Genomic DNA, 24,796 nt, shown 5'->3' with positions numbered 1-24,796 from the left:
AACAACATTTTAACAATTAAAAAAAATATATATACATGTATTATAATACATAGAGACTACAAAATTATTATCTTAGCACTTTTTCAAAGTTTCAAACATTATTACAGTTATTTACATACCTAAAATGTCGCTGAATCTTGGCTGGTCAATCGGGTACTCGGGATTATGGTTCCAGTTCTTACATTCCTTTCCGCTCTTTGTCTTCGAAGCTTGACCCCTAAACGTTGCCCCGTTACCCTTGAAACACTTGTCTGTAAATTCAACAATAATAATTATATTTGACTTGAATCAATCAGATAATTATTTGGATATATACAATTAAATCTGCCCCTAAATAAGCCTTTTTAATCAATGGTTACATCGAAATATTTATTATAAATTTGAAAACTCAAGTGACATTTTGTGTCTAAAGATTGCCACTCTAGGAATTTATACCACAAATAAAATACTTTTTAAATTAAAACTGGGATACTTTGTAAAGTGCATACCTGTTAAGTTGCTTAAGAGGTTATTTAAATAATAAATCAATGAAAAAAAAACCCATACATACCATCGTAGCCTTTAAGTGGGACGCCCACACGTAGACATGGAGTCCCATAGTCTGGTAGCTCATCACACTTAGGAAGTACACTGTTGTCTGAAAATACCATACACAAAATCCATGTTTTACTATTTTGAATGATTAAAACTTGAGTCCAGCAACTTTTTCTTGTATTTAATTAATGAAAAAAAAGTTGAATATCAAAAGTAATGTATGACAAAATATCAAGTATACCACAAACAAAATAAATCACTGAGCATTGTATTTCTTCATAATCTTTGTTAAAAGGTACACTATAATTGAAACATTCAATGAAATTATACAATTAAGGATAACAGACCCCAATCAACATGTACGCAAGACCCCATATTGGTACAACGTTGTCATGTAATGACATCATAGTGAAAAAGTTCTCTCATAATGACAAATATGTACTAAATATATATATATATATATAATAATATATTACATAACATGTTTCAAGAAGGTGAAAGCAGTTTTGCATTTTTTACAATAGCACCTGAAATTAGTCCATATTTACAGATTCATTAGCATTCGAAATCAGATGACCTATTTTGTAAAGGAAATATATATACAACAAATTTTCAATCACCTATAAGAGGATGGTTCTTCGCAACAATGTATTCATTTTTACACAGGCTTTCTTCCAGCATCTCACATTCATCCTTGCAGATCATGCGTTTTTTCACCGGTGCTCCAAGACCGTTGGGTTTTTCACACTGTGGAAATGAGAAATGACAGATTGACGGGATGGCGTACTTTCTACATCTGTCTGATAAATCGTTGGAGTTTCCGATCACATTAATCGCAGCTGAAATATAAATAAAATAACATTATTATTCTGTTTTCACATACAAACATTTATTTACTCAAGTGTTTTACAATTTATTCCGCACAAATGGCAGACAGTTTCCCCATAAGTCAGTAAACTTCGCTGCATTAGCTCGATTATTCTGCGAATAGTCAAGCTAAAAAATAAACAACAAATATAGGACCAACCTTTATCAACAAGTTTAGAACCAAAGAAATTTGAAGACCAAAAATAAATAACTTATTCTTACATATAACTTTTTCCTCTCTAAGACCTTGAGCATATCTAGAGGTGACATAGATAGACTTATTCCCAATATGTGTAGAACAAACGCTGCCTTTAAACAGTTGACAAAATGGATCTTGTTTAGGTTCTTCTTGTGACGTCTCGTCTGTCTCAATTCTGAACAAAAATAAAACACAATCATTATAATATAAAACAATAATTATAATTAGGGGTGTCACCTTCATCCGTTTAAATGGGTTTGGTCGGTTTTTAGCCTTATATCGGTTAGAAATTTCAATAGCTGGTAATCAATGTTAGATGAAAATCATAGGAATTTGAAATTGATTTTAAATGTTACATTTGTTTCTTTATGTCAAGATATGACTTTTTTTTTCAATCTATATTTTTTCCAAATGCTACTATCTTATCTTGTATGGTACAGTCCTAACAGACAAAAGTTACTCCATAATAGAATATGTTTTGTAATCGTTGTTGTCAGAGTACAACAAAATACACATAATATCTGCTATTTTATATCAATACAAAATAGTTAATATTGTAAAAATCAAAGAATTCTTTTAGTATGGTTGGTTAAAAGTTTAACACAGTTATTCAGATGCTGTTTAAATGGTTAGCAAAAATGCTAACTGTGACATCCCTAATTATAATATAAAACAATCTTTGTAATAATATATATAACACTGATTTAACTCTGTTAAATTACATCAGTTATATCTTTGAATAACGGCTACTAAAGTAAAAAAGACTTGGTTTGTATATTAATTAACAAAAGCATGAGCAAATTAAATATACAAACATATTAACATAATAGGGATTAACAAAATATAATTCAAGGGAAGTAACTTGTATAGTACAAATACTATACTAAGCTCAAGAGTAATGTCCCTTATAAATATTAAACCTGAAGATAACTAAATGGCTTACTTTTGTCCTGGGTCATATCTTCCATTGAAACTGTAAATAGAAACAAATCACTTTAAACAAAACAGCACAAATAAGTATTTAAATACAAATGTTTTATTTAGAAAAAAAACGGTTTCACAGAGACAGGGACTTGTCAAAATGGTAAGTTACAAGTCATTTATTTGTGCTACCATACTGAGCAAAATTTTATATGACCAGGTCGTTCTGAAATTTCTTAATTAATGGACAAACACTTTATGAAGTATGATAAACTCTATTAATATAATATTAACAATATTTTTTATATAACCGTGAAAAGTATGGTGACATGGGGGCATTCATAGTGGATCTATAGCAATACAGTATATCTACAACTGATTCAAATAAAACTTTGCTCTTTACACAAATAACAAAATACTAACATTTCAACATTGACTAATCTCAAAGCTTCTTGTTTGGTATATTTACATAGTTACACAATAATTAATGGGACTCAAGATTTTAAGACTTTCTTATTCACAAATCAGTCGAGGTTTATCAGAATAATTTATTATTAAGTATGTAGATAATGTACAGCTTCAAAAACCTTGTTTCTTATCAAACATTATTTTCTCTTTCTATATAAGAATTACGCATGCAAGTTCTCCATTACTGGAGATATTTTAGGTGCGCGATTAATTAGGTAATTTATCTGTCCGCTTTTACACTAAGTACGTAAATTGCTGCTCGCAAGTCTGGTAAATTGCTCGCAAAGTCTGGTAATTGTACGTACATCATGACGAGCAGTTATTAAAGTGTCATAATTATTTATTCAAATAAAAAGCTTTTTACTCGCTTGTTTTAAACAATTCAGTAAACGTTTACAATATGTGAGTTAACAGTTCAACTATACATATCTTTTTAATGCCTACATTGTAATGCAATTTTATGAATGTAGAATGCAAACAACATTAAGTGCCCAGCAATCAGATTTTGATTGATTTTCTTCTAAAGTAAAAGTACGACTATAAGACTCGTGATGAAAATATTTGAATTCATCATTTAAAAAGGCATAGAAGCCTGTATGAACAGAAACATGGCAACTTCTGGCATAAAATCATATGTCCCTTGTCTGATGTAACTGTTGGTTCAAATCCCAAACAGGAAGTTGAATGTTATGTGAGTGAGTTCAAGATTCATACACGGTCAATGTCTCCTATACCTGTGCCTACATGCCCAAAAGAAAAACTTAAAAAGATCAATTAATTTGTTTATACGGACTAACATATCTGCACTTTTGATTGTCTTTATTTTTAACAATCATCCCAGATTAGCTATCGATCGTGAACATGTAAAAAAGTGTGTATGTCTGTTCATCATTTGTGTTTAATACAAATGACAAAACCAACATAGAGCGTTTGCGACCAGCATGCTGTTCGCTTACCAACCCTATTCCAAGTAGAGAAACTGATAGTGAACAGCATGGATCCTGATCAGACTGCGCGGATGCTCAGGCTGATCTGGATCCATGCTGGTCGCAAACCCATTATGTTGGTTTTGTCATGGCGCTGCTCAAATATTATCAAATGTAAATTTTTTTAATCAATGATTACCTGCTATCATCATTCTTGATCACCGAACCGGAATCATAATCTATATCACCCGGCAACCCATCCGGAAACAACTTTATATCATCAGTTGTGTAATCAGAATCTGACGTGGGAGCTTTTTCCGGATTCACATGGACATACCCTGTGGTATTCTTGGCATCGAAATTATTCTGACCTTTACAGCCATACATGCCACTGTCACTTGTGTCAAGATTCTTAATGCGAAGTCTGTGTGAAAAACAATGGTAGAATTTTATGATGATAATAATGTCTAAAAACTTAAAAGAAAAGTTTTTCATTGATTATTCAAAAGATTTAACTCAAACATATGAAAGGCAAGCTACATCAAAAATTAAGTTTTCAAGACAAAGCTTTCAAAACTTTAATACAGGCTTTCTGAACAAAACTTTTAGGACAAGCTTTCTGAACAAAAGAGCACTAGACAAGGACAAAAGAGCATCAAATAATGACAAAGATTATGAACAATTATTTAACATGATAAAAGTTTGTCATACCTAGAGCCCCATGGTGTAATTTTGATGCTGACTTTGCCCCGACTATCACCATTGCGGAGAATCTTGCCATTCTTAAACCACTGGTATTTCGGGATTGGGTAACCGGTAATTTCACATCGCAGACGTAAGTTTTCAGCCGTGTACCGGGTCACATTTGGCATACTAGCATCGAGGTTGACATACCCCGCTGAAAACAGAAAAACATAATAGAGATAAAATTAATAGTCAGTATTTTTTTATTCGCTGTAATTCTAAAAAAAAAAACCATCTTATTTCCGTGCATTATATAATTGAAATTGAATATAAAATTGAAAAGATCTTAAGGCTGAAGATATGCCTATAAAGCATTGAAACTTGCGTTACAACTATATTACAAAATGATAAATAAAAAAACAAGAGCTGTCCGTAAGACAGCGCGCTCGACTTTTTTATTGCTTGCCAATAAAAAAAGTTTTTGCAGTAAAAGGCAATACAAGAATCTCTGTATTTTTAAAGTGAACAATGGCCATGAGCATTAAGATATTTAGTGAAGAATTATTTTATTATGACATAATTTATGGTAAAGTGAACAAGTGGATAGGAATGAATTTTTTTAGATTTTTTAAGTTTTTTAGTGCTTGCCTATAATACAAAACATTGACAGTTAAGGGCCATAATTCAAATAAAATCTTTGACAGAATTACCTTCTCCTGGACATGTTTGGGAATCATGATTGTAAACAAGTATTCCAACTTTCAAATTAATATCTCAAACAGTTCAGTCAAAAAGTGGACTGGTACTAAAAACTTAACCAAGATTCTAAGTCGATAAAAGGCCTTAATTTTTAAAACAAATCCTTGACAGAGTTACCTTCTCTTGCGTACAGATGGGGGTAATGATGTGAAATAGCATTAAAAGTTTCAAAGCAATATCTCAAAGGGTTAAGGCAATAAGTGGATTTTACCCATATTCAATGTATTTTCTAAGTCAAAAAGGGGCATAATTCTGTCAAAAACCTTGACAGAGTTATGTCCTCTTGTCTGTTGATGAAGGTCGGGATGGTAAACAAGTATGGTCAGTTTCAAAGCAATACCTCCAATGGTTTTGAAATAAAGTGAGGTGGTACAAAAAACTTAACCAAGCTCAATACACTTTCTAAGTCAAAAAAGGGCCATAATTCTGTCAAAAACCTTGACAGAGTTATGTACTCTTGTCTGTAGATGGAGGTTATGATGGTGAACAAGTATGGTAAGTTTCAAAGCCATACTTGTAATACTTCTGAAATAAAGTGGGGTGGTACGAAAAACTTAACCAAGGTGTGACGCCGACGCCAACGCCGACGCCGGGGCGAGTAGGATAGCTCCCCTTTTCATAGAAAAGTCGAGCTAAAAACGAAGAGACGGAAAAGGTTATTTCATGTATTGCGAAATTCTCCTTGTACATATCGAGACATTTTTTTTAAATCAAGCACCCTCATACCGATCGGAATGATCGGCTTTTATTATGACCGACTAAAATGCTCGAGAAGTTGCTGTCACCCATTCACAAAATCTGATTTCATTCCATAAGGGCGCCGCGCTTCGGCGCGGACGCCAATCATTTGGTGTAGAACGACCATTTTGGGATCATTTGGTGTAGAACAACCATTTTGGGATCATTTGGTGTAGAACAACCATTTTGGAATCATTTGGTGTAGAACAACCATTTTGTGATCTATTTTAATACTGTCATTGATCTTTGCGTCTCTGTATATTGTAATTATATTTAATAGGGACTGTGCCTGATGCAGCAGTATAGACAGTTAAGTGAAAATTGCTTCAGGAAACAATAAAGCTCAGCTTTATCCCTGTTTTATACAGTGAGATAAGGTGAAAACTCTGCATTTATTACTAGAAATATAGTAAAAGCTCAATAAAGGAACTTGATTAAAATAAAATGAAATCTGAGACATAGTGTGCTAGTTCATGGAGACATTATTTTTTTTATATATAATATAAATTATAATAAGTTATATCAAAATTCATTTTCTATCTGATGACATGAGACAGATTATTCCTCAACAAAGTCTAATTAAAATCACAATTTTCCTTCCAAATGGCAAAAAAAATTATTGATCTAGATGATTCAACCAGAATCTTAAAAAAAAAATGTGATGCAAAACAATCCCATAATTCATTTAAATACAAAACAAATCCCATAATTCAATGGAATACAAAACAGAATACTATATGACATCCACCTGGTTCCTGGGTGCCTATCAAATGCCTCAGATACCCACATTTACTAAAAAAAACAAAATAAAAGAAATCATCAACATTTAAAGCTCTGAGCATCCTAGAAACTTAAGATTACCTGCCAACATCAAGCCCAGTTTTTGTCAGAACATAGTAATCACAGCATCCTTTATGCAATCAATGCAAAATATGCACCTGGGATTATACAAAATGCAATTTTAAGTGATAAATTTTCTTGGAGGTGACATTGAGTTTTCTTGTAATGACATTTTGTTGTGCATTCATTTCCCCCCGGAGTATTTGTAGCTATAACCAAAATAATTGGAATTGACTTCTCCCGGATTTAAATTACACTGAAATTAAAACTCATGTGCAATATTCCCAACAAAAAAAAAATTCATTTTGATAATTTATATTGCTTTGTTTTGATTTTTTTTTCTGTATCATTTTAAAAAATTGACACTGTCATTTAATTGTATATAGCGGCAAACTTACAAAACAAAACTTATACCACTATCTTAGATATCAACATTTTAAAATAAATGTTTAAACAGTAACTTAAATAGTGCCATTTATTGTAAAGATACGCTGAAACAAAGTTCCTGAAATTTTCATCATGGGAAGTATTGTCTGATTGATTATAAAAAATATATTTTTGTTTAATTAGTTTTTTTTATAAAATATATTTCTATTGACTATCTAAACAAATCATGGTCATTACAATTATATTTAATATATCACAATCTTTATATCATATATTATATTATATCATTTATAACTTTACATCATACACATGTATATCATTATATCTTTAAATATTCTTTATATAATATAGATTATTATACCTTGATATCATATTTGTTATATCATTTTATCTTTATACCTTGATATCGTATTTGTTATATCATTTTATCTTTATACCTTTATATCGTATTTGTTATATCATTTTATCTTTATACCTTGATATCGTATTTGTTATATCATTTTATCTTTATACCTTTATATTGTATTTGTTATATCATTTTATCTTTATACCTTTATATCATATTTGTTATATCATTTTATCTTTATACCTTTATATTGTATTTGTTATATCATTTTATCTTTATACCTTGATATCGTATTTGTTATATCACTATATATATATCATATATATCATTAGATCTGTATATCGTATCTGTTGTATCATAATATCTTATATATCATTTATCTTTATGTCTTTTTTTAAATCTTTATATTGTAATTGTTATATCATTACATCTTAAATATAATTTATCTTTATATCATTATATCATATATATAATCTTTATAATTGCAATTGATATATCATTATATCATATAGATCATTACATCATATATCTTTATATATCACAATATCATATGTATCTTTATATCTAATATATCATTTATTTATATCTTTTATATCATTAAATATCATATGTATCTTTATATCAAATATATCATTTATTTATATCTTTTATATCATTAAATATCATATATCTTGATATCATATAAACCTTATGTTCTATACAACAATGCTCAATTACTCTATGATATTATACACACATATATATATCAGCATCTATTCAAGGTGGTTTCTTTAATTAATCAAAACTGCTGATATTACCGTTTTCTTTACTATAATGTCCTCAAGATGGTGATTTTCAATAGAGCACAATTGATCTGCGGTAATTTTTATATATTTTACTGCAATAACCATGAATCTGTGAACAGTGTCACGGGCACCACTGGGAAATCAGACCTATTGTAATACAAGACTGTGCTTCACTGCTTACAATTCTTCTATAACATGCAAACCCATAGTAAAACATAGTACAACATTGATTTTCTAGTGCCGGTATTTTTTTTCCATTGCCATTCCCACTATAATTGAAACAATCTTAAATACTTCAAGATTTGATATATTAATGTGATTGTATTGAATTTCTACAAATGTTTTACAGTGTAACTTTTCAGATAGCAGAATAACATAATGATGTGGAAGATTTTAAAATAAAATATTTTCTGTTGTTTTTTTTTGTGTGTTTCTTTTCCCCACTTTTTTTGACAGATTTGGAAACAGAAGATATATTGACAGAATCTGTGGATCTGTTAATGTATACAATATCTATCATCAATTTAAAGCCCATCTACCATACAGAAAATGAATTTTCTCTGTGGGAAATGTAGCTTCATTTCTTTTATTTCTTGTGTAATACAAGGTACCCATTTTTCTAAGCGATCCAGCGAAAAATATACAAATGAGAAACACACTTCAGATATATAAACTTCACAATGTGAACATTTTACCTTCCTTATAATTTGATTAGCATTGGCATTTTAGGGGGTACGGGATGTCAGACATATTTTCCTGTTTACCAAACAATAGGTATGATAAGCTACCATCAGCATACAACAACTGAACTAACTTATCACTAAAATGATTTTTTTTACCTTCTGCTGATTACAATATGGCGCACACGCAGCAGACGGCGCACACATAGCAGACGGCAAACAAAGCAGACGGCTTGATAATCTCACAGATTTCTACTTATACCTTCCATGAAGAAAAACTTATAAATTAAGACAAAAATTTTAAAAAAAAAATTGTTTAAAACAGTAAAGATGTAGACAGGATAGCCGCACTATGATATAGTGAGAAAATAAATCAACTAACAGTAACAGGCATATGGTATGAAAACATATGTAAATATATCTCATCACAATTTTTTTTTCTTTCTTAAAATATTATTCTTAAAATAAAAAATTCATTTTTTTCTATGTTTTTTCTCTTGATGAATATTTTGATGTATTTTAAAGACGAAATCCAGTGGAAAAGTTTCCCGAAACTAAAACTTGCTATCTATCTTACTTACATTGATATAATAAACAATGAGCTTCGTATAAAATAAAGAAATATTCCATCGACCATATTTAGACATAAACAAGAGGCACTGGAACACATAAATTTACAGTGTGGTATGACAAACTACCAAATTTGAATATATTTGTCTTAAATTACTTTTTTAGGAGCCCTAAACATTGTAATCAAAGGCCTGTAAATCTTTTTAAGCGCTTATTTTTTTGTTACAAAATCTTCAAATATTAAGTGTGGAACTTTTGTAACTTTTTTGCATTCTTAAGTCAACAAAAAAGACCATTTTAACCTCTTCAAAGCTGTCAACAAAGTACTAATAGAGGAACTACTTTTTTTACATTCTTACATCAGCAAAATTTAAGAGACCATCTAACCTTTTCCAAGTGGTCAACTCAGTACTAACAGAGGAACTATTTTTTGTATGCTGTTAACATTACTTATCAATAGTTAAGTAACCATGATATTTCCTCTGTAAGCAATATCCTGCAACTGATTTACACCATCATATGGTGGATGATGTCACCTTGTATTTATTATTTCATAAAAAAAAATACGCAAATGTTTTACGAGAACAAAGACAAAAACTTTGGGGAATAACAAAATAATATCTCTGGTGTAAAGTAATCAATGTCTCGACTTTAACTTGTTCCGACAACTGCGAGTATACTTCTACAATAATCTTCCTACGTTATCACATTGTATTTCTGTTATGTAATACATTAGTCTTTGAAGTACTATATATATGACAGGTTTATACTAATTTTTTGTATTCCTCGGCACAATACAGTGATATCCCCGCACCCATCCTACATCACAAAGTCCTGTTACATATAATTAATAATGACAACATTACAGCATATAGACTAAAAACATTACAACAAAAATTACATTAAAGAAGAAAAATATACGTTTCTTTTCTGTTATAGGAATAATGATCAATTTTCCCATTTTTACCATTGAAATAAACAGTCATTCTGATATGTAAGGAAAAATTTCAAAATTTCAGAATCAAACAGTTTGACTGTATTAATTATCATTATTTTTACTTGCAGCAACACTGCATAGGTCATCTACGGCATTATGTAGTTTTTTGATGGGAAACCAAAAACTCTTTCCATTTAATGAAAAGAATGGGAAAACAAAAGCTCTTTCCATTAAATGAAAAGAATGATGAAAACTTTTTTTTTTGTAGGTTATTTCAGTATGAGTGACTAATACATAAGGTGAAAGATCTCTGAATAATTAAAACATATTCCTGAAAGATACTATTTCCAATTCCGTGGCCAATTTACGCCTTCAACAGTATCTGACAGAAGCACAGTTGTGTAGGAATATCAATGGAGGATGATTTATGCTTATCTCATGATACTAGATAGCATTCACAAACAATAAAATCCCAAAAAAGAAATAAAAATTGATGTGAAGCAAAAATAACCTGATAAATGTGAACACATTCTGAATCCTAACAAAACCAAAGAACCATAGAGTCAGGAAACTTTGCCTCGCAGAATGCTGTAATTGTTTTGTTCCAAACAATGGTTTTGAAGGGTGCTTTATTTAGTATAGTAAAACTACTTTCTAATTTATGCAATGAAAGTTTGAAGCAAGACCTTCTTGAAAAGTATTTCATTTGTAAGCTAAGATCTTAACATGGTGTTATGACTTTCATTGAGTTGACAATTATTTTCAATTCTGTCAACCTTATATGAGCTTGACCTAATATAGCTTGACCTCACAGAGCTTGACCTAATATAACTTGACCTCACAGACATTGACCTAATATAGCTTGACCCAACTGACCTAAACTTCATTGACCTTGACCTAATTGAGCTCTTCCTGTTGAGTAGAGGGAGATTTAAGTACTTATATTGTCTTACGGCATTAAAGATCAAAGCATTAAAAATCAAATTTTATTCATTTTATTTGTCCTAGTTATTTTATCTGTTATTTTGTCTGTCATAGTAGTATCAACTTATAACTTTCCCATTAAGATTAAATGTCTGTTTTAAAGCATTCCCTTGAGATTTATATATTCATATATGAATCTGTCACCGGAAAATATCAGAAGAAGTGGCTTTAACATACAATATATACTCTTCTGTCAGTTTTAAAGACAACTGTAGAGCAGCAGTGCCAATTTCTTCTAAAAACAACACTATTTGTGGCTCTATAAGCAATTAAAATATTGGCATGTGCTCCCTAAAATGCTGACTTTCTGAGACAACTGTCAAATTTACAGGATCAAGTTCAGTAATGTTAACTTCTGATATCTACTAATGTAACCAACATCATATTCTTTGTTTTATCGAATTTGACATTGAAGATGAGATTTTTTATTTTGAAGAATGCAAAACTTTAAATAAATATCTCAAGGAAAACAAAAACTAGTATATGTAGCATTATAGATATATGAAAACTTCTCTAAATTCATATGGAAACATAAAAACTGCAATTTTCATTTCTTAGAATTTCAAAAATACAGTGTTCTCAAAATCTGACATTTTTATTTTCCTTCATCAGCTCATTTATTCCATTGACTTATTTTTTACTGAAGGTTTGCACCACCCTCGTCAGTATACGTAAGTAAGTAAGTGCATGGAGGGGAAATGGTAAAATGTGCTTTTCATTAAAATGACACATCGTGAGTGCCGGTTTCATATATCATCAACAATAAAATTACCCGAAAAATAAGGGGGGCCATTAAGGATAGATAAGAAGTGTAAACGTATCTAAAAATTTCCCAGGGTTTGGGGCCCCCCTAAATCCCCATGAAATGCACTGACAGGGAACGGGGAAACAGGCATCACTGGAAATAGTTTGAAACCCTAAACACCGGAGCTCAGTTATATAACTTATCCATCTTAATTAAACAGTAATGAACAATCTTAATTTTAGAAACATTGTAAAATATTTTCTCTCAACATATCCCTAGCGAAAAAGAAATCATGTTATATGATTAAACATGATAAGATGTGTACAAACATGTTTTTTTCCTCATTGACCATGTTGGTCAATCATGTCTTATAAACATGTTTGACCATCAAACATGATTGTGGATGAAAATTACAATTTGTTCAATAAAACATCTGTATTTATTTCAAGTAATATTATAATGACTTTCAGGGAGAGGTAAAAATCATAAAGATTGTTTTTTTTCTGCAAACAATCTTACAAGAAATCAACATATTCAATCATGAATAAACATGATAAATTTATAAAAAAAAAATCAAACAAATCTCTTTTTTTTCTTGTTACTTTCATCAAATAAGTTATTCTTTTGGATAAAAAAGTATCCATACATTTCAACTTTGTGTAAAAATAGCCTTAAACGCTTTAATAATTACTGACACATTGACCCATTTACTACTAAGAGAATAACATAGTCATACATGATCAAACATGGCTGAACATGATAAATTCCAAGTTGATATTTTTTAACAAATAAGCATTTTTTAAATTACATCTTACAACAGGATTTTACTTTCTGTGAAAACACTGATAAAAAGAATAGTTTCAGTTGTTTTGTTTACAATTTTTTTATAAGAAAGCAAACATGTTTAAACATGACTGAATTTTGAATATAACAAAATTTTCAGACAGCTCAGAGCATGATTCAGCATCTCCTTGGTTATAATCCTAGAATCCATCTGCTAGGCCATAAATGTAGGTTAAACATATTGTCCCCATTTTCAACAGTTTTACAGCATTTATCGGAATATAAGATAAGCATTGATATAAAGCATCAAAGGGCACTGGGAAGGAGTAAATGTAGCAAAATTAATTAAAATGGTAAATAAAGGTGGGATCTTAATTTCAGAAGCCGGGGATTATGTACCACAATATGAGGCATAAATTGATAGTGGGATATATTACCCTTAACTGTAGCCATAAAAGCTAAATTACTAGGTAAGCTAAAAGTTTAGGTACAAAAAACACATTATGTTCCTACCAGTTACAAATATACAACACATACATGTGACAACTGAAATGGGCCAAAACTGGATTTTCAGCTGGATTTTGGGGCTCATAACTGGATTTTTTTATCGACTTAAATTTCAATGCGCGTTAAGCAAATTTGGTAGAAACCTTTTACACAAAGACCATTTTATAATAACAATGACAGAAAGTAAAAAGTAAAATTTCTATTATTTTATTCATGATCTAATCAAGCACATTTAACAAAACAAAAACATAATACTATTACATGTCCTATATTTAATTTCTAGTCACATTTCAATATCAATGTCACATTAGTTCTTTCTGGAACAATCACATTCCTTTATCAATCATTGTCATCACATCACTTCTCTTATGTCATCACATCACTTATCTTTATACAGTTGGCATGTATTTTTAACAGCAGTCATGAGTGACTTTTAGTGACTTTTCAAAAATATGCCAGGAAAGGGCTTGACAAATCATATTATTCTCCATCGTAAAATAATTATACAAAACGTGCTAAAATAATTAAAGTAAATCAAAAGACGAATAGTTTTTCTCTGACAGTGTCCTATTATCCGGACATAAACATCTTTTGGACATCACAAAATACCGCCGCGTATCAAACAAATCCGCTAATTGCAGTCAGATGGCTATTCAAAGACACACTTAACGTGTGATTTCAATAATTATTATCCAAACAAACAATCAATTATCCAATTATCCAATAAACAATATCATAAAGTGTCACTCGTTAATCCTCTCATTTGGCACACTTGGACACTTACGTCCGAGATAATCGGCACACTTTGACTTTACCGTAAGGTGCGAGATATGGAATTTTACCGACGATTTTTTTTTTTTTTTGTGAGGGACAATTATCGGGATTTCATAAGCTGATATCGGGAATCGGGATTAGGGTGTCAATATCGGGATTTTTTAAAATCCCGTCGGGATATCACATGTATGACAACAGGCAAAATAAAATATTCCATACAGGACGCGGAACTTCAGTTCGGCGAAAGTAAAAAAAAACTCAGTTAAGAATTACCAATTTTTCCATATGAAGGTTATGGTTGCAAAGCAGAGCTCAAACTCGCCATCCACCATTTATGGCAGACAAGAGTTACTGCAAATACTACTTAAACTTGAAAAAATTTAACAAAACAAAGGAAAATATCTTGGAATAGAAAATATTTTCATGAAATTGAACACCTATTCAAGAATCTGAATTTATTTGTATCCAAAATCAATACTTTTTAGTTAACATATCATTTTAGTATCTATTATATAAGACAGATTTGAAGAAGTGACCCGTAAATCACTACCACAGGGATTGTACCTATAATAATTAACACTAATTGTCACATTAAAGTTGTATTTTGTAATATTAGACTTATATTTTACTGTCTCAAACTGCGATTCAAATGATGCAATCTAAAATACGCCAGTCACTTGAACAAATATGGAACACAACTAACTTTAAAAAATGTATTTTCAGTTTGAATAACAAACACTTCTTCAATTATCTTATCTACAAGAACAACATGAACATCCTCTTCAGTTTTCATTCTTAACAGATCATGAGATGGCATCCAACATCACAAAAAGGATGTACTTGTTCTGTTATTGTACATATATGTCCAACAGCAAACAACTTCTCATCCACAATATTTTCTATGAAATATGATATAGCTAATATCACACTATCCAGGCACAAAACAGTGTAACAGTTTTTTCATTTGTTTGTACTTTTCGGAATAAAGAAATTTTCCTTTGTCTTAATATTCTGTGTGTTATTCTATAATCTTTTACATTGTTCAAACCAATCTTAGCAAGAACATAGCATTGTTCTTCTTTAGATGCAAAATTTCCTTTTGAATATTCAGTGCCAGAGGGTTTTTCATCACCTGACATAAGTTAACCAGTATTATTTGGACAAACTCTTGATAGAAAATCTAACCAACAGGGTTTGCATCAGCAATCATTTCAGTACTTTTAGTTCAGATATACAGATCTGTTAACTTGTCCGAATTACTCTTCCTTGTATTTTCATGGTCATAGAAATTGTCACACTCATACATGTTAAAGGTAGCACTCTACAGTTAATTTCAAGTTCCTCAGCCGTCAATGTCCTACAAGCAATACGTCAATCTATTCTGATACCAAACTACACAACCTGGAAAAAGAAAACACATTTTGTTGAGAACATATATGACATAAGATTGCAAATCTACAAAGAAATTATCCCATCTGCATTAGGCAGGCAGTAAAAAAAATGCAATTCATTCTGTTGAAGCCCAAAATCTACAGTGGACGGAGACCCAAAACAACACATTTCGTCCCTCTGGCAAAAATCAAATATACAGGCTAAAGGAATACCGTCTCTGCTTTAGCTACTCTCTAAACATGCAAAATATCACAAAGTAACAGGTGCTCAACCTTGTAGATTTTTTGCTACTGCTAAAAGTTGTCCTTATAAAATTAAATTAAAAAAAAATAATATGATGGACACTTGTATGAAATAACAAAAAAATTATACCCTAAAAATTTAAATGTAGACAACAAATATTATCATATCTTTATCTTAAATTGCAATTAAATAATGAATCTAGATCAGCAAATCAAATGTCACAAGTTAATTTTCTTAAAAGGAAGTGGCTAGCTGTACGGGCCCGTACGGCTAGCCAAAAGTTCTATCCGTACGTGAGTCACGTACGACTAGCCTGGACAAACTGTATTGGCTAGCCGTACGGCACTTTTCAAAAATAAATGGAAGTCGAAAATGCATATGTTATTTTGTGTTCGTACAGGCCCGAAAAAATGTAAATGAAAGAAAGTTACAGCCGGCTTATTCAAGTTATTTTATAAAAATAATTTATTTTCTCATTACAAAAATATATATTTTAGGCAAACAAAGATGAATATTACTATATTTGCCTTTTATTTGGGTGTATCTATTCTGGGTATAGGTTGGGTACTTCGTGCGGGTCGATTTGTGCCGCCGATTTCCCATGTTTCCGTAGCCAAATATCCCCATAATAACCCCTCGGAATTAATTTCATTCAAGGACGGCAATCGCCAAATATTTGCAACATTGCTTTGTTTCTCTAGGTCTTTGGTATTTTGCCTCGCGGGCAGAAACTTCATGATGTGAATTTTTTTGTTGTTGTTTTTTACGGAAGTACAAACTAGCCGGTCACTTGTTTTCTAAAATCTGATTCGACAATCACAACTTGTTCGACCAATCAGAAGCGTTGATTCATACCAAGGTGCGTAATGCACACAATCGCTCATAATGCACAAAAAAAACTTTTTGAATTTAACGAAACGGACAAAAACATCACCTGTTTATAAAATCAAATGGGCAATAGAGTTCTTTCAGTTCTCACTCGAGATAAGAGGCAACCTATACCCTCAGAAATCTAAACGGATTTACGTGATTCACAAAAATGATCCTGGAGGCTGGCTAAAATACGGAACTTACGGACTTTTCCGGATGTTATTCTAATAATAAATATACAGCTAGCAAACGGGTTGTAGCACTTACCGTGGTGTCAGAACAAAACATATTGTTATATATAATGACATTTACCTTCTTCAGCTTCTGAAAACCTCGAAATCCACCAAAATCGCATGTTTACAGTTTCTTCAAGTGTTATCTTTCTATACTTCCGGTTTAGAAAATCACGTTACCTTCAGCGCCACCTAACCCAAAGTTTATATTTAGCAACCAATAGATTACACGAATACATGTGCGGTTAGTTTTAAACGAGGGAAAAATCAAAATGGCTGAAAAATGAAAGTGCTTGTTTATTGGACTTTGGCGAACAACTGGTCGTTTGTCAGCACTGCCGCTGATCGGGGAGGGTCAATGCCTGGGACAAGAACATTTTGCAAGTTCCAGGAGAAATGGTATCCTGCTATACCCATCGCATGTAAGTTCTTCATCTGCACGCATGCTTCCGAGCACAAGGACAGTCTTGATAATTAAAATAAGATTGCTCTTGCTTTCAATTAAAATTCAAAAGGTCATCCAAAATACCTAGCAAAATGCCAGTCTTCTGGAAAGTTATCGGTCCGGACGGCCGACCGAAAATTTGGCATCTTGGCCGAAATGGTTTTTAAGGAACAATCGACCATATATCTATCTGGAAATTTTGGAGGAAATTATTTAAATTCTCATAGCCACAAAATTTCCACTTATAAATGAATGAAACTTAACTTAAAAAAGAGATTTTAACTGTTAAATTATTAAGTTTTTTTGTCATTTATTAACATTTTTTCGGATAACACGAAGTCCGGATAAGAACAAAAATAAAATGATTTATTTTGCTTATTCAAAGTCAGTGTTTCCTTTGGCAGGTTTGCAACATTTGATCATCTGGAGGATTCCTGGAGAGGTATGTTCTTCACCATCGAAGAAATTCAAAACCATAGTGCAACTGGTAAAAAGGCCAACAAAGACCAAGTTTGATCCTGCCAAATTTAACTTAATCAGCAAGCTCGTTCAGAAACATTTTGATATCAGGAAGTGGTCATTAAGACACAAAATGTGAAGCAGTTAGTATTCCAAGTGACAATGTAAATCAAGTATTGACATAATGAAAATTACTTTTGTGCTGAAAAAAAAGAAAGAAAAGAAATAAAAAAGAATTGTGTCCAGGGTTCTGATCTCAAAAGTTGTAATTTAAGTTTTACCTCATCTGAGCGTACTCGAGATGAACTTTTGTGATTGCCTTTGTCTGTTGACCTGTGCTGATGTAAAACAATGTCAGCTTTGTTCTTTTGAAAATGTTTGAACATGTTTGAAAATGTCAAATGACCCCTTGATTTGGATATATTAACATGTTCGACCATGTTATGGAATCTTTATTTGTATATGTTTAAACATGTTTAGATGTGTTTGGATCGTGGTGCCATTTAATGTGAATGTTTAAACATGTTCCATCATGTTTTGGGAACATTTTTAATCATGTTTAGATGTGTTTGACAGTAAAGTAGTAGTTACATGATCAACCATATTAAAACATGTTCTGTGAACGTTTTCAAACATGTCCAAAACATGATAGCTGGATAGAACAAAAACATGTCAAAATGTGATTGACCATGATACTCTTTTTTTGATCATCAAACATGACTAATCACGATTGTTGACTGATCCTGTTAGATCATGGTGCCATTTCACGTGCATGTTTAAACATGTTTAAAACATGTTCAAAACATGTTCAGACATTTCGAAATAACATGTAAGAACGTGTTTAAAACATGTTAAGACATGTTTCAATCATGAAATTTTCGCTAGGGATACTGACTCATTTAACAAGACAATTTTTGCGTATTAATGCAAAAAAACAAACAAAAACACACCAAAAAAACAAAAATTTAACTATAAAACATACTGATTTTTATGAAAAAAAAATGTTTATGTTAGAGAAGTATCATTACTGACAGAGATGTATGTATATTATATGTTACAAGTATCCCACACTTCAATTTTCTGACTCACAGAAACAAATTACCAGAGATATTCTTTTAACAATTACTTTAAATATTCTCAAATTTATGTCTTTTTTATTGCATGTTTTGCTATTTCTTCATATTTAAGGATTCTTCTATATGTGTTTTTTTTAATCTTAAGTATCTTTAATTGATCTTGTACGTTTAAAATTCTATCATGTACAGTGAGCCTCCATGTTTTTGTTATTTTCCGAGTTTTTATTACTTCGGCCATCTGGATTTGATTTTTCCAGCCAGATGCAGAAATCTTGTAGAAATTTGATAAAAATAATAAAGATCCATTACTGATGGACCACAATCAATTATAGATCTGATGGTTTAGTATAGAGAGATGATAATTTCTATAAACACTGGCCACACTCCTTTAAAACTTGATCCTGTAATTGGCCTATAATTGCTTCCATACTTTTCCAATCAAGTTTTAGCAGATAGAAAATATTGCAGTCTTGCACACAATTTTCATCTGGTTTTAATTTACAGGTATTAATAATTCATTATCCCCTGTAGTATTTAAAGTAGTATTTTACATCACTATATAAATTAAACAATTTTAGCCACCACTAACATGTTCAATCAAATATTGCATTTCTATTACCTCCCTTTAATAATTATACAAGCATAGCATTATTATTTTCAAAATGATTCAGAATGTTTTAGACCAAAAACAACAAAAAATACAAAGGAAAACAGTATAACCTCAGTAACCAAAGCCTTAATAATTATGCAAAATTTCCTGTTCAATTAAAGAGTGCATTTCTTATTACCTCCCTTTTATAATGATACAAAATTGTTCTTGTAATTCTGAAACGATTATAGAGTTTTTATATAAATTATAAAGGAAACTGAAAACAACCAAGGCATTACAAAAGTCTTGATATGCAAATTTACCAGAATTTAATCTGCCAATTTATCAAGTTTGAAAATTCATTGTCCTTCTATTTTAGAATTTCTCCATGAATTTCAAACAGTAATATCACAATTTGTTCATTTTTTTATTTAACAGAAAAGTGCTAGGTTTTCTGTCTGAATTGTTTCATAGAAATCTCAAATTCTGCCATGTTTCCACATCAACTGTTAACACCTTCTTGTCAGTGTTTTCAGCAAAACAGAAACTAAAATCAATGCTTTCAAAATATTTGAAGAAAACAATAATTATTGTTATGTATAATTTACTTTAAACTGTAAACACACCCAAAACTACATTTCTCGTTTTATATGTTTACAAAAAATATTTGTTTTGTTTGTTGATCAGATATCAGATAAAAAAAGTCAGTATTAAAAACATTTCAGTATTTTCAACTTTCTCCTAATCTAAGCTTAAAAAAGTTTGTTTTTGCCTTTCTTGACAATTCAGCTCATTCAATGTAATATATTTAATATTATCCAAAAACCCCTAAAAAAAGATTGACAAAAATTGTCTAATACAATAGAGAGAGATAATATAAAAACTTTATTATTCAATTATGGGCCATCAAAATAAGTATTAAATTACAGTGGCAATGGTATACACCACATAATATTATGTCAAAATTAATAACTTCAGCCATGGCATTTTGATCATGGCATTTTGATCGCTACAAAAATGTAAATCGGGTCGGTGAAAATATGCTTCATTGTAACATGTCCATGAGAAACAAATAAATTTTTCTCTCCTAAAATTGCTGGTAATTTTCAGACAATTTAATTCTAGTATGTTGAAACAAAAATGTTGTCACATTACTGAATTTATATTAGAATGCTACTTTCATACATTAATTCATACAATTTAATTCATACATTTCCTCGAAGTTTCTAATTTCTGTAGAACAGCACGGATGACACTAACATATATTTTCATTGTATTTAGTTTTCTTTCTCTTTTTATAAAAAAGATTGAATATATAAAATTATAAGAAAATAAGATTCTCAATAATCCATACATAAAAAATAATAATTTTATATAACTATTTTTTTTTAAAAAGTTTAAAAAATGTGCTTGATTAATTTAAACTGGGCATCCAATTTTTCTTTACATGAAGATTCATTCAATGGAAAACAAATGCTTTGGACATGTAGTGTTCTTCAGAGAATAATTATATTTACATCAATATTAAACGTATTATTTTTAAGACTCTTGTCTACTACAATACTGGATAAATCATGCAAAATACAATTCCCTATGATAAAATGTATTTTCCTAAACTTATATTAATTCTAAAGATATTATAATTTGATTCCAATATGTCATGTCGACTTAAATTTAACAGAAAGAAACAACCCTTCGTCATTCTGCCAAAAAAAATTCTTTTCATCTTTTAAAAAAATTTAAGGGCCTATAAATCATTATTTGTAGTTATCTTCAGTTATGACATGCTCGGGTTATTTTGTTTTTTTCCGGTTATATTTTCTATATCGGAACCGTCCAGAATGAAGGATTACGTGAAATTAGATCAAGATGAATTATCTTCTACGTCATTTCTCCGTATTTAAAATATTTTTTCTAAATGCGATTTACTCGGGTTCTATGAAAGAATGATGACAAATAAAAATGAAAAACATCGATATAAGCTTAAATTACATAATCAATTAGTGGGTCTAATGATAGTAATTCATTTACCAAGCTTTACTAATGACTTTGCCAATACAACTATTTATATTTCGTTTTTTTTTCGTTTTTAATTTTCTTGTATGCCTCTCAATCTTGATTAATAAATTTCAAATAATTAACAAGATTCATGGATTGTGATTTAATACCACCAAGGTGACAAAAAATCATTTTAATGCAAAGGTCGTGTAACAGTACGTGTCATAAATATCTCATTAATATTTGATGTTGACAGCGGCAATTATAATCAACAATTACCTGAAAAAACAAGCCGAAATTCTCTATAAGCACCTGAGTACTGAAAAAATCACAAAAAAAATATTACTAAAATTTTTTAATATTAGGCCAAAAACTTGTTGACCAAAAATTGTCACAATTAATATGATTCGAATTATTCAAAAAGATTATTATTTATTTTTAATATTTATTTCAACAGTTAACTCCGGTACTCCAGAAAATTAGTTATCTATTTAACAAATTTTAAAGAAAATTGAAACAGAACAGGAAATTCAAAATTATTAAAAGACATCTTACATAAACCTTTTAAAAAATTTATTGTTGAGTTGATGTTATTTGATCAACAATGAAAAAAAAAATGTTCTAATTTAGGACATGAAGGAATTTCTATAAAAAGGTCAATTGCTGGAACTTGTCAAAACTTGATTTACTGTCATCGACCACTATATTGTTTTTTTATCGGAACTCATAAATTATTCCTCTCCTACGGGACACAAGTAACGTGTGTTTCCATTTTTTTCTCATTCCCACATGACTTATTATTCTACCGTTCATCTAGAAAATGTGTCAATGAAATAAGAACTCGAGGACAAATATGGGTTTTTTCGTGCTAGATGTTACACCTCATCAACCTTTGTGTGACATGTGACAAGTAATGCAGGAATTCAATAAGTTAATTCTATCTCTCCGTTATATCTCCATACAAATTTTTGACAAACTGAATAAAAAAAATTCCATAAAAACTTGCCTAGTTTCGCTTCCCAAATAAAAAGGAGTAAAAAACATCAAAAATAAAAACAAACCTAAATTGACATTGAAGGCAAGTTCTATAAAAATTCAATTTAGACAAAATCCAAACTTACATAATAGAAAATCAAGAAAATTACCCGTCATTCAGAGGAAACCATGACAAGTTTATATCTCAATTATGCCTTTAAGGACTGGTAGTACAGACAAAATCAACTACTTCATCAAATATAGAACAGACTTATAATTTACTTACAATCGGGTTTTTCATTGTCTCCGAGTACGGAGCTGAATACATCCATTGTTTCTCCTATCTTACATAAACACTTTCTTCCTCTTAGAGAATATTAACATTCATGTATATTATATGTCAAACAAAACATCAGCATTCAAGAATTGCATGTCATTTTTAAAACAATATTTTCACTAATCGTTATTTTCCGCAGATTTGATTTTTTACAATCATAATGCCGATCTCATTTATATCTGTTATCTTCTAAAGAATCAAATTGTTCATAATCACTTATAAAATCTATTCTCTTTCAAAATTGCAAAATGTGGTCACTTGTGTTTATATTACATTTAAAAATGTTTGAGTTTCGTATTAAAGTAAACAGTGTCACAACAAATTAGTCTATTCAGTCGAGAATATCCGCTGTCTATCTCCGCTGGTCTGTCTCTTGTTGAAATATGCTCATTTTTAAACCTTAAAACCAACAAACTCATACACACATCTCTATCCTTGAAGCACAAAAATCATGACCAGTTCAAATTGATCCTACAATTTGATGCATAAAAGATAAGCTATGATATTTTCCACGAAGATTTTCATTCAGACTATTGATTGTATTTGAATTCAGTCTCGATGTCCTGCGAAGACCTCTCTAGTTACATAATGGCTTCCTCCAACAGTTTCTACAGAAAAAGTACACTCACACATTCATATAAATCTTGGTGAAAATAATCATGGAAATGATAATGGAAATTATCATGGAAAATAATCGTCTTGTCCTTTTTTCCGACAGAAAAACTGTAACAATCATATGCAAATGAGAGAGCAGTTTGTTATCCTAGAAAACCCCAGAATTGTCGGTCATATATACAAACTCATCATCATCGTACAGTTATTTATATGTCAGAATAAGTATAACTCGAGTAGAGCACAAGCATTATTCCCTCTCTATAGCAACATGAAATTCTCATAATTTGTCAAATGTCATTACCTTCATCTTATAATATCATTTCTTTTTTCTTTTTTTCCTTCCAAAAAAATCCACAGCACAGTTCATTTAATGTCACTATATTCCTGCAAAGTTCGTACAAGATGCAAAAACCCTCTATTGTGCAACAAACTTCCACCAATTGTTTTTTATTGCCTGTACAAGGTCTCCCAGACTCTCCTGATCTGTGCAGAAATGCTCAATTTAAAATTAATTGGAAAACATCACTTCAATTAAAGTCCAATCACTGAATGTAAGTCTGTTTTGTGATTGGAGAAAACTTCTCTGAAATTCCCCTGATCCTAAGATCTAAACTTTTACAACTTTTACAGTTTATTCCAATGCCATAAGCCTCTCAGCAACTGATAAGCCCTCTTGGCTTTTCCTGACTGTTATACAGTAGAAATGAGTTCCCCTCAATCTAGATAACCCGATCACACATGCCATCAAGGTTCTGGTTGGACGCTCTGGTATTTTCTCTCTGCTTAATTTCCGACAAAATATAACCTCATTCAACACATTGTACTGACAATCATTTTCTACCAGTCTCTGGCCACTCAAATGCTTTTAAGCAAAACAACTGTGTACCAAAACTTTTTATCCGTTCCAGTTTACAGAGATCATTGTGCTTATATTTTAATGTTGTTGTTGTTTTTTTTACACATCTACATCGTGCACATTATAACATTATAATGTTTTCTTATGATGTAATAATTTATAATATAATTTGAATATCTTAATTTTTATTATTCTGTTAATGTCTTCTCCTTTTTTTTTCATCACAAAAATTAAGAAATAGAATATGTTAATGGTTTATTAAATGGATACAATA

The 24,796-nt window shown here is 30.6% G+C and overlaps 1 protein-coding gene and 2 long non-coding RNA genes across 8 annotated transcripts in view; 1 reads left to right on the top strand and 2 right to left on the bottom strand.

Annotated features, from left to right (window-relative positions):
• Nucleotides 1-24,796, bottom strand: part of LOC132758113 (inactive tyrosine-protein kinase transmembrane receptor ROR1-like) — a 203,355-nt gene that overhangs the window by 6,841 nt on the left and 171,718 nt on the right. For 5 of the 6 annotated variants that reach the window (XM_060749620.1, XM_060749621.1, XM_060749622.1 and 2 more), the window contains 7 exons: nt 4,627-4,813; nt 4,115-4,339; nt 2,544-2,573; nt 1,624-1,775; nt 1,155-1,373; nt 551-637; nt 120-251 (listed from right to left, as the gene is read on the bottom strand). In XM_060749620.1, the coding sequence (XP_060605603.1) occupies nt 120-251; nt 551-637; nt 1,155-1,373; nt 1,624-1,775; nt 2,544-2,573; nt 4,115-4,339; nt 4,627-4,813 (1,032 nt within the window). Of the gene's footprint in view, nt 1-119; nt 252-550; nt 638-1,154; nt 1,374-1,623; nt 1,776-2,543; nt 2,574-4,114; nt 4,340-4,626; nt 4,814-23,000; nt 24,411-24,796 lie in introns of those variants that run through there. The other variant, XM_060749625.1, reaches the window with a different exon arrangement.
• LOC132758111 (uncharacterized) lies at nt 14,875-17,383 on the bottom strand. Its single transcript, XR_009629537.1, has 2 exons — nt 17,252-17,383; nt 14,875-15,835 (listed from the first exon to the last, which is right to left on the bottom strand). It is a non-coding gene; the product is annotated as an uncharacterized LOC132758111 (long non-coding RNA).
• LOC132758112 (uncharacterized) lies at nt 17,425-18,325 on the top strand. The gene is made up of 2 exons (XR_009629538.1): nt 17,425-17,594; nt 18,022-18,325. It is a non-coding gene; the product is annotated as an uncharacterized LOC132758112 (long non-coding RNA).

Source organism: Ruditapes philippinarum, unplaced genomic scaffold (assembly GCF_026571515.1).
Source record: "Ruditapes philippinarum isolate M1 unplaced genomic scaffold, ASM2657151v2 ctg42_1_1_1_1, whole genome shotgun sequence".
Taxonomy (NCBI): domain Eukaryota; kingdom Metazoa; phylum Mollusca; class Bivalvia; order Venerida; family Veneridae; genus Ruditapes; species Ruditapes philippinarum.
Note: the sequence above shows the minus strand (reverse complement) of the source record. Positions and strands in the feature narration are given on the sequence as shown.